The sequence below is a fragment of the Saccostrea echinata genome, unplaced genomic scaffold (assembly GCF_033153115.1).
Source record: "Saccostrea echinata isolate AGI-Se365-2 ecotype Australia unplaced genomic scaffold, CSIRO_AGI_Sech_v1 ptg000030l, whole genome shotgun sequence".
Taxonomy (NCBI): Eukaryota; Metazoa; Mollusca; class Bivalvia; order Ostreida; family Ostreidae; genus Saccostrea; species Saccostrea echinata.
Genome location: NW_026889779.1, coordinates 30259565 through 30271214, shown reverse-complemented (window position 1 = coordinate 30271214; position 11650 = coordinate 30259565). Strand labels below are relative to the sequence as shown.

Genomic DNA, 11650 nt, shown 5'->3' with positions numbered 1-11650 from the left:
ATGAAAATCGAACCATGAATTTATATCTATACACGTAAAATAAATCAGTTTGGCCACATCGAGTCTTATTCAACATTTCTCAACAGTTCTCTATAAAGCAAAGAGTATAGATTTTACAAGGGGAACGACAAGAAGTAAAAATTTTAATTCTAACATCATGGAAAATCTACAGATTCTAAATATTGTTAAAATCATTATTGGGAAAGTTACAAGTATAATTTTCATTGGAATTTTTTGTTCATATTTCCATCAAATATAAATATATCTCTTATTAAAGTTACATAATGAGTCAAAATCATGTGTTTCTTTTATAAAAGTTGTATCACAAAACAAACGATTTATGTGAAATATGAATATAGCAAAGTTTTGGCAACTGAACTGCACTGTAAAGCAAGAAAAAAAACAGCAAAATGTAAGTGACGGAAAAACAAATGGTGTATCTATCGCTTTGGTTTTATCGTCAATGTCCACAATGTCAAGGTGACGCGTCCTTTATTTTTAGCGCGAAACTTGTAAACAACATTTAATTGGAACAAGCAGAAGTGAGAAATAAGTTCTGATCATCTTTTTTGAAGATTGTACAAAAATTCTCGGTCATCCGACATTTATATCTATGGAATTGAAACCAACTTTTCAGCGCATGCGTACAATAAAGAGGAAGAAGTGAAGCAATAATTTTGTGTTGGGTTATACAAAGATTTTTTTAACTTTTATTTTTCTCCATTAAAGTAGATTTTTTAGGTTCTGAACCTGTAATTTTCTGAAACCTTATACTTTCAAGAACTGAACAAAATTTGCATGTGTCATGCATAAATTCTACTTTTGTCGATTTTCGCGTTTTTCCGTCACGGTGTCACTTTAAGCAGATTATATTAAAACGTATTTAAATCTAAACAGTATAAATATATGATAATTTACCCTTGATAAGACGATCGGATGTTCTTTTTTCGGCAGCCTTACTGGACAAAGTTTTTAAAATAAAAATTGAGAAAATTTGACCAATAGAACTTCAAACGTTGTCTATGGAATTGAGTGTACTCTATGCGGACTGATTTCGGAAACAAACAGATCACTCAATAAGTGAATGTCGGGACATAGGTTTGAAATAAATCATGGGTCCATAAACATTTTCATAAACATTTCAATTTGCCTGACCACTCTATTCTTTCAATGAGGGCTAGAATTTTGAGGGGAACAAATATATCATCAAACTTATAGTCCTACTTTGAGTACTCCATTCAGTAGACAACATGTCAAGCTAATTCAGAGAATTTGTGTCCCCCGCTCAGGGAAAAAAGAAGAGCATGCGCAGTTTGGGGGGGGGGGGTCGGACCCCTCCCCTGGATATGTAGAATTATTAAATGTATACATGTATATTGAAGCAAATAAAAAATGCCAATATAGATATAAAGATTTGATTGCTTATTCTTTAATATGTGTATACATGTAGAAGATTCTTTTTATATAGAATATTTATCACACTGTAATAATGATTTTATGAGTTTGTACACGCCAGACGTCATAACTTTTTCATTTCACATGTTGAATACAATCATTTAGTAAATCCCCCAAAAAAATTTCAAAAGAAGAAGGATCGGCTGGGATTGGAACCCGGTACCTCTCTCTTGCTAAGCAAGGATCATACCTCTAGACCACCGAGGGACTTGATTATACAGCAAATTAAATGCAAACAAACATTAGGTCACATATAATGTTTATATTCACGTTCGATATTGTCAAAATTTTACGCAATACATGGTGTCTAATTTAGCCTTTATTAATCAATTCTAATACATGTAATTAGAATATAAAGTCCGCCGACAACCTGTTTTATACGTAATAACTCTCCACATGCCCCTGTGCTAAAAATAGTGCCAAGCGACTTTTAATACAATAAAAATGGGGCAAGACACTTTGAGAGGGGCGAGAGAGGCTATAGGGAGTTATGGTATAAAATTTCATTGCAAAAGCTCAAAAACTTCTTGAGATATCGCCCGGAAACGAAAGTGTTACACACAGACGGAATGTATGAATTTACGACCTTGAACTTTGACCTATTGACTTCAAAATCAATAGGAGTCTTCCTTAGCACACAGGGAGTTGCTATGTAAAATTTCATTGCAAAAGCTCAAAGGATTCTCGAGATATCGCGCGGAAACGAAAGTGTTAAAACAAACAGAATTTATGAATTTTTTACCTTGACCTTTGACCTTTTGACCTCAAAATCAATTGGGTTCTTCTGTAGGCTATAGGGAGTTGCTATGCAAAATTTCATTGCGAAATCTCAAAGGGTTCCGAGATATCGCGCAGAAACGAAAGTGTTACAGACAGACAGAAATACAGACGGACGAACGGCCGGACGGACGAACGGACGGACAGACTGACCCAAATTAATATCCCCCACTTTCATTGAAAGCGGGGGACAATGAAGACCTAAAAGCAATTATCTTAAAAGGTACTAAATACAGGGAGCCCCGATCTTTCAATTTGCGATCGATACAAAGTCTTCATTTCTATTAGGAATTCTGTCAATGATTATGTCAGACGTTGAGCTTGATCTGAACACTTTGTCAGAATGGATCAAATGTTAAAGAATCGTATAAAAAAATTCATAGGCAATGTATATGCGAACCATCTATCCTTCTATTTTCTCTAAATCGGAGGTGATAAAAGAATTAGAAAGACTACATGAATAACGTTTTATTGTTCCAGATTATAAGGATTATAACAATATAGTCTTTTTTTGTAAGGCTTATTATTAAAACTGTATTTTAGAACAACTTGGTTTTAATTCTATGTCTGGAAATCCAACTTATACTCACGGTTCACTTTCTAGATGAAATTCTTCATCGAATTCATCGAATTTCAGTGTTTAATACTTTTGACATTCCAGCCAACCAAGGTGAGTTCTATCTATTCTACCAAGACTGGATTCCTAAACTTCATAAAAATCCTTAAAAATAGAGATATATTGCAAGGTTTCTACAATTTTTCTACAATTTATACAACCATTCCTCATGATAAATTAAAAAAACTAGGTTTCTGATATTATAGGCAACTGTTCTTCAATAAAAATGGAGGTGGAAAATTTTCGTATCTTGTGATTGGTCATCAACAGAATTAAATTGTTAAAAATCACTCTGATTTTACACAAAAGTATTCTGAAGTTGATAATTACAGGATGCTGGAGTTCCTCATTGACAACATCTATGTAGTCTTCGGAGACCAGGTATTCCAACAAACTGTTGGAATTCCTATGGGTCTAATTGTGCTCTTTTATTATCCGATCTGTTTTTGTGATTCTATGAAGCAGAATTTATTTAAAAACTTCTATATGAGAAGAAGAAATCACTTGCTGTGGCCTTCAACTCAACATTTACATATATTTACGACGTTTCAACAATTAACAATAGTTGCTTACATTCATATGTCGACTCGATATATATCCCAGTGAACTTGAAATAAGACACATTCATATTTGAATGTTTTACTGACTATAGACGATAAGGGCATCCTTACAATTAAATTGTATGACTACAGCTTTTCCATCGCCAACTTTCCTGATTTATTTAGTAATATACCGCTATCATCTGCATGTGGTGTTTACATCTCCTAAATTATTCGATAATCAAGAGTACGCTGCGAGTACCATCAATTTTTAAACCGAGACAGGCTACTGACAGATAAGTTTATGTTACAGGAATTTCAAACAACCTCGTTTAAAGTCAGCATTTCGTAAATTCTATGGTCTTTATTATTACCTTGTAAGCAAATATAACCTATCAGTAGGTCGTATTTTTCCGTTACTTACCGAGCATGGCAATGAGCAACGATGGGTGTGACCGGTCGACAGGATATGCTCACCCCTCCATGGCACCTGATCCCACATCTGTTTTTGGAGGTCCGTGTTTGCTCTGCTCTCAATTTGTATTGTTTTAATGGACTTTGAGCTTTAATACTGCTCATTATCTCCATATTTCATGTATTTTAACCATTGACGCATATTAATTGAAAAATTCATGCAGACGCAAAACCTGTCATAAGGGTAGGATGATGCATATTGAATATGAACACAATCTTATTTATTTTATCAAATTTATTCGAATACTTTCATTGAAATTTCGAATTGAACAAAATTGGCATCCCTATTAATTACCAGGGGGACTGTGGACGAGCATATGTAAATAGGGGTTATTATTATATTTTCAGGAGGGATTCTGTGGGATAGAATTCAAGCCGTATCATTGTGTTACAAGGGGAGGTTGCCTGAGAGAATTCACATTTATTTGTTGATTCAATGGGGAATGTCAGAGAGAATTCATGGTTATTATCGTATTACTGGAACTACAAGAGGAAACTCAGGGTTCCATGTTTTATCAGTAGGAACTTCCGGGGAGAACTCAGGGTTCCATGTTTTATCAGTAGGAACTTCCGGGGAGAACTCAGGGTTCCATGTTTTATCAGTAGGAACTTCCGGGGAGAACTCAGGGTTCCATGTTTTATCAGTGGGAACTTCCGGGGAGAACTCAGGGTTCCATGTTTTATCAGTGGGAACTTCCGGGGAGAACTCAGGGTTACATGTTTAATCAGTGGGAACTTCCGGGGAGAACTCAGGGTTACATGTTTTATCAGTGGGAACTTCCGGGGAGAACTCAGGGTTATGACCATGTTACCAAAGTGACTGATAGAGAGAATTTGGTGTTATTAACGTTCTTCCAGGGGACTATCGACGAAAAATCATGGTTATTATCGTGTTAAAAAAAGAGACATTCGGAGAGAATTCAATTAACATCATGTTAGAAGTAGGGACTGTTAGATAGAATTCAGGATTAATATCGTGTTACCATATGGGGCTGCTAGGGATATTCAGTGTCACTTACGTGTTAACTGGGGATTACTGAAAAGAATTCAGGGATACAATGGAGTCTAGTGGAGAGAATTAAGATTACTATTGTGTTACCAGAAGGGAGTGCCGAAAAGAACTTGTAGCTATTATTGTGTCAAGGAGAGGAGACTTCCGTATGAAATCCAGGGTTATCGTGTGACAGGGAGACTCTTGGGAGATTTTCTAGATTTTTTTGGTGTACTAGCTAAGGGAGACCACCGGAGGGAATCATAGTTACCATGGTGGACTGGTGGAGAGAGTGACAAAGAGAATTCATAGTATATAGATGTACTGTGATACAAGGGGGATACCAGGGAGAACTTAAAAGTTATTTTTGTGGTACCAGTGGAAACTGCTGGTAAAAAAATTACAAGATGGGACTTCCTGAGAGAATTTAGGGTTATTATCTTATTATCAAATGGGACTGCTAGGGAAATTCAGTGTTACTTACATGTTACCAAGGAGACTATAGGAGAGAAATCAGAGTTAATATCATGTTTCAAAAATAAACTGCTAAAGAAATTTCTGAATTATGATCGTGTTATAAGGGGGAAGGGGGTGGCTGCCGAAGAGAATTCAGGGTTTACTATCATGTTACCAGGGGGACTGCAAAAGAGAATTCGTGGTTATTACAGTGTTATCAAGGGGACTCTTGGAGTGAATTTAAGGTTATCTGATGTAATCAGAGGGGTCTATTGGAAAAAAAACCGGGGTTATTATCGTGTAACAAAGGGACTGGTTTGATCTTTGTGATACTTAAGGTGCATTTTGGTCTTCCTGGGTGTTACTAGATCCAGAATAAAATAAAATTGTTACTTTAACACCTGTAGTAAATATGTACCTGAATAAACTTGTGAGAGTTGAATATGTTCGAATCTATGATTCAATGGTTATAATAAGATTATCTCGTATGTCTTTCAGATTTCGAGATACATACTTTACATACTTTTGATGCATCAGTATCTCCAAAAATGTAAACTGGGCAACTTTTAAAAATCAAGAAAAGCTTGCGTAAATTTAAAAATTTTATTCAGGGGTTGAAAGGATCCCCGCTGCAGTTTCCATAATGAACAATATGCAGAGAGCGATGTGTACACCTTGATTTCTCGAACTCGCACCTGTAATACAAACATCATTAGTGCAAAAAAGTTTTAGATGCTCTTTCAATGCAGGGGGCCATTATGATTATTAATTGAAATTTTCTACTTTAAGGTCATTTGTTGAGTACAATAACCCGCCAAAAAGATGAATGAGATTTTTATTTTCAAGACAAAAAATAAAAGATTTCCAAACGTCATCTACGTGCTGCAGAACAGTATAAATATGAGTTCTTACTCCTGCAAATGGTTTACATATACAACATCTAACAGTGCTAGTGAAGTTCAATATTCTATCTATACACTGTATTATACACACGTCCTTTACGTATTTTGATCTATTAAAGGTGTTTAATATTTTGTTGGACGACTAAAGCTTATGTCTAAATATGTGTGTTATATAAATGTTTAAATGAGGACATAGAGAGGATATTCAATGTCTTTGATATGAAATTTATTACATGAGTGGGAAAGGTTTTTAAAAAATATTTTCACGAGTGCAAAGCACGAACTTTAATACATAAAAAAGGTGAAAATAACGTATATAATGATCGATCTAAAATAAAATGCAGATCTGTGAACAGTGCATAAAACATGGACCTCCAGAAATTCCGAAGGTGGGATTAGGTGCCTAGTAGGAGTAAGCATCCCCTGTCCATCGGTCACACCCGCCGTGAGCCCTATGTATTGATCAGATAGACAGATGTCTTCCGTAGTCAAATTTAGTATGAAATATGTCAAAATACGACCCTTTGATAGGATCTATTTGCTATTATAGCGAATATTACTACATAAATAGTAACATATCGTCTATAATCAGAAAAACATCCAAATATGAAATAGATGCTGGGGTGGATCCAGGATTTTTTTTTCCGGGGAGAGGGGGTCAATATCAACGAATATCAGTCTTAAAATAATTTTTGACCAACCAAAAAAAAATCCGTAATTAACAACGTCTCAAACCTGAAAAATCGTATTTCGTGGGTAACAGTGAGTTTTTTCTTCGTAAAAGGAAAGAAAATCGAGAGTTTTGCCGCACTTTTGCTATTTTCAGTGAAAATTATCACTTTGTTTTTTTTTTCATTGTGAAAAATATATCATTTTAAAATATATCTCATTTTTATTCAATAAATATCAGTACTTCAGTGAGTTATTTGAGTTAAAAGGTATAGTTCTGGCGGAGAAATGCATCGATTTGATGCATATTCCTCCACCAAGCGCTTCCGAGCTTTGTATGGAGGGTAGCAAAGTCTGTCGAGGATTGTCGATTTGTTATATAATAGCCCTCCTTGGCCTGAAATTTAGACCATCGAAAATTTCGCCTATTTATACTGTCATTTTGGGTGCATAATTTGTACATACAGTTTTGTAGTGGAAGTAGTTAAAGAATAAAAGAAACACAAGTTTTGAGATGGCAGCCTAAATATAAGAAGAAATAGAGGAACAGTGCACTTTTAAGTGCGCAGTAATAATAAACTATGAGTGGCATTGTAGTTCTTTAGTCGTTCATCCCATTTTTTCCAGACCAACGAGCTAGAGATCTCCAGCTATTGTTATATCAGTTGCTATTTTCTTTTTAACAAGGACATCTTTTGAAATTTAAAAAAGAAAAACATCTAAGTGTATAAGATATATGTGATGCTGACTGAATTTTTAAGCAATAGATATGTTTAGTTTTTCCATTAAAAAATCATTTCTTTTAAATTTCAGCTATATTCATTACTTTGGTGATTAGGGCCTAAACTTGTTGAAGTGTTTAGTCTAGGGCTGGGACGATACAACTTTTTCTATATCGATACGTATCCCGATATTTGAGCCACGATACGATAGGTATCACGATATGTTTAATTTGTTATAAATTCTTTTTTTATATTGAAATGAACAAAACATTTCTTCACAAATAAGAATAATTTATCCAAAGAAGTTGCATATCTGTTGTAAAACTTAATTATTTTGCACAAGTGGTCTTAATTATTATGTATTTCATATTCATATTTATATTAAGCATATTAATTTTATATATTAAACCCAAAATGTCAAGTAAACAAAGAAAAACATAATTCAGAATTTTTTGGACGATATGTCGATATTTCTTCATATCGTATCGATATGCGTATCATCCTAACATTGAATCGATATTATCGATATCTCGATATATCGTCCCAGCCCTAGTTTAGTCAGTGAACACCTAAAAGCTAAACGTGTTTTAAACGAGGCGTTTTTTTTTTAGATATACACGTAAGACATTGTGACATTGTTTGATTTAACAGAACTTACGGGTTTTCGTACGTAATTGTGTTATTGCCACACACAGGGTTTGGACCTCCATCACAGGGTCTGAATGCTAAATTCAAACAGAAGAAATCCAGGACAGCCTCGCTGCCATGTAGTATAGGGGCCAGAGTGCTGGGTAAGGGACCGATGGTGGATGCACCGCTAGGGGGCTTTGTGCTGGTTGGGCATGCGGAGTGCGAGGCTATGTGGACATTTTTGTCTTCACAGTGAGCTTTGGAGAAATCACATCTGTAATGTAACTTGTAATGTAATTAACAGTATCAAAGTCTTTCCATTTTACCATGAAATATTTCAGTAAGTCAACTTGTGTAATAGAGTCTAGATTCACCATTTTTTTATGAATATAAAGTAATTTTTTGTGCTCTATAAATAAGTCGAAGTGTTGAACGGGAAATTTTAATGTGAATCATTTTTTTCAACGTATAGCAAAGCCATATACCAAGGTAGACAATGGCACTTAAAGAACAAGGGCGCATTTGATTGGCATTCGGCAGGAATCTGGGCGCACTTAAAATTTTCATTTATCTGTCACATGAAATGTTAACATTCTTTTGATGTATCAGCTTCCTTTGAAATAGGAAAGGGAATTATTGATTTTGTGTTTTTAATTTGCTAAAAAATAACTTGAAAATTGGCGATACAAAATGCTATATTTTTAAAACACGTTTTTATGACCCCGTATCGAAGAGTCGGGGGTATATAGTTTTTGCCCTGTCCGTCTGTCTGTTTGTCTGTCTGTATGTTTGTCCGCAAAAACTTTAACCTTGCCCATAACTTTTGATTTGTTGGAGCTATGACTTTCTTACTTCACATGTGCATTCCCTGTGACAAGACCTTTCTTTGGGTACCATCATATTTGACCTTGACCTTGGAGTTTGACCCACTTTTGCAAAAAAAATTTTATGAGACTTTAACCTTGGTCATAACTTTTGAACAGTTGGTCCTTGGGCTTTCAAACTTCACGTGTGTATTTTTTGTGACAAGACCTTCCTTTGGATATCAACAACTTTGACCCTTTGACCTTGACCTTGGAGTTTGATCTACTTTTGAAAAACTTAAAACTTGGCCATAACTTTTAAACATTTGGGGCTAGGGCTTTCATTCTTCACATGTGCGTTCCTTGTGACAAGACCTTCCTTTGCATACCAACAATTTTGGCATTAACCTTGACCTTGGAGTTTGACCTACTTTTAAATAACTTTAACCTTGGCCATAACATGTGAACGTTTGGTTCTAGGGCTTTCACATTTCACGAATATGTGTATCACTTGTGACAAGACCTTCCCTTGGGCCCCCATTTGACCTTGACGTTTTACTTACTTTTAAAAAACTTTAGTCTTCGCCATAACTTTTGAACAGTTGGTGCTAAGGCTTTCAAATTTCACAGGTATATTCCTCGAGACAAGACCTTTCTTTGGGTACCAGCATTTTTGATCTCTTGACCTGAAGTTTCGCTTGCATTTGAGAAATTTTAACCTTCACCATAAGCTGTCATGCGGGGGCATCAGTGTTTCACAAACACACCTTGCTTTTTTTATTTGCTGTCTTAGTGTCATCTCTCCATGATTTTGAAACGTTATTTTTGTGCATTTTAATTTAAAGAAACCCAGAGACCATAAAAATCAACCTTTACCAAAAATATCATTGTGTAAAAGCTTTTGGTTCATTGTCGTTTTAAAATACATATTTCGTGTGTAGCGATGAAAGGTCAGCAGATTGCATTACTCATGAAGTGCACTGAAATTGAAAAGTTTTGGTTCGATCCTCGCACGGAGCGTTTATTTTTTCTGCAAACAATCAATTCTTTTGTCAGTATAAATTTTATGTATACTAATTTATCAAAATTTTTAAATAGATAAATTTTGATTCAGTTGCACTGACATCGAAAGCAATACTTCCAATCTACTGAAACTGTAGTATACACATGTGCTTGAAATTGAATTTAACTATACCCTATTGTCTTATAAATAGGTATTTATTATTTATGAAGCGTTACTACGTTATAGTAAGTATTAAGATAACCAGACTAATTATGACAAGGTGTTCTAAACTAAATGTAACATTTTCCTATATGCGTAACTTTATAAAGTCTGTTTAGCTGTGGTCAGCCGTAGACATTTAAACTATAACTATTTCATACATATAATTCCTTCAGTTCACACGCCAAATACGCCCATCTTCTTTTCAAGATTTATCATCATTTAATTACTAATTAAACCTGTTTCTGTAGGTGACTGCATTGGAGCCACATTGTGGGTCATTGCCATACTTGAAGCAATCTTCTCTAAGGATGCTGGAACATGTGTTAAAATTGAAGAACTGGGCACTACACACTGTAAACAAATTGACACATATCTCAATAATTTGTATTTGTTCCATTTGTATATAAGTCTTTCTTTCAAACAATAGCTTAAAAATAATTTTTAAAAGCATTTATAAAAGGGGGAGAAAACTCCGTTTGAAATAAATACAAACCTGAAAAAAGTAATATCGGTGCCAGAAACTTTAAAAGAGCCATATTGAAGACGATCTATTACTAAACAGTATGTTAGGAAAGAAAGATAAGACCCACGTGTGTCACGAATACTAGATCACGAAACATGACGATAACACATGATAACACATGATAACACATGATAATAAATTTGTAGTGTGTATTATATATACGAGAAGTAAAAAACATTTATCACAGGTCAATTAATTAACCGTTGGTAATATATAAACATGTATATATGGTTATAGTATTTTGTTGAATCAGGTAGAAAACGTTGGGGTAAAAGTGGAAGAATGAAGTTATCTCAGGTTTAATTTCATTTACAGCAAAGGTGTCTTGTTAGAATTAAGGCCTTTTTTCCAAACATGAACATTTTGTTAAGATTGGTTGATTGATTGTATGTTGTTTTACATCCCATTCGAGAATTTTTCACTCATATAGAGACGTCACCATATACCGGTGAAGGGCTTCAGATTTAGACCTTTACTCGGCACTCAGGGCAAAGCCTACCGTGACACGGGGCCTCGGTTTTTAAGATCTCATCCGATGGACCTTCAACTTTCTCTTCAAAGTGCCGAGCGCTTGGCGAAGGAACAGTTGCTACCTATTTTTCATCGACTTAGGTCAGTCGCGGCAATACTACTATCATTTTTATTTTATTTCCTGTTAATATAAATGATGAGTTCTAAAGAGTTCCAGTTAATTGGTTTACCTTACCTGTCATCTTATTTTTTGTTTAAATCACTCCAAGGCATAACAGTTCAAGGGGGAATAAATAAGAAAACTAAATAATTGAGAAATTTACTCAAGTGTCACAGCTTTTATCTATGCCTTCAAATGTCATTTTTACACATGTTACACAATAATTGTTTTATATAC

The 11650-nt window shown here is 34.7% G+C and overlaps 1 protein-coding gene across 1 annotated transcript; it reads right to left on the bottom strand.

Annotated features, from left to right (window-relative positions):
- Nucleotides 1–5909: 5909 nt before the first annotated feature.
- On the bottom strand, nt 5910–10807 carry LOC133196689 (agrin-like). Its single transcript, XM_061332546.1, has 4 exons — nt 10753–10807; nt 10496–10610; nt 8260–8505; nt 5910–6003 (listed from the first exon to the last, which is right to left on the bottom strand). Exons 1-4 carry the CDS (start codon nt 10793–10795, stop codon nt 5916–5918), a joined length of 492 nt encoding a protein of 163 aa, XP_061188530.1. The 5' UTR covers nt 10796–10807; the 3' UTR covers nt 5910–5915.
- Between the last annotated feature and the right edge of the window lie 843 nt (nt 10808–11650).

What these genes read in the sequence shown, in the direction of transcription:
- LOC133196689 (XM_061332546.1), bottom strand. Translation starts at nt 10,795, where the DNA reads ATGGCTCTTTTAAAGTTTCTGGCACCGATATTACTTTTTTCAG. An exon ending in ACCGATATTACTTTTTTCAG is followed by an intron (nt 10,611 to 10,752) that starts GTTTGTATTTAT and finishes ATTTGTTTACAG; the next exon opens with TGTGTAGTGCCCAGTTCTTC. An exon ending in GCAGTCACCTACAGAAACAG is followed by an intron (nt 8,506 to 10,495) that starts GTTTAATTAGTA and finishes GTTACATTACAG; the next exon opens with ATGTGATTTCTCCAAAGCTC.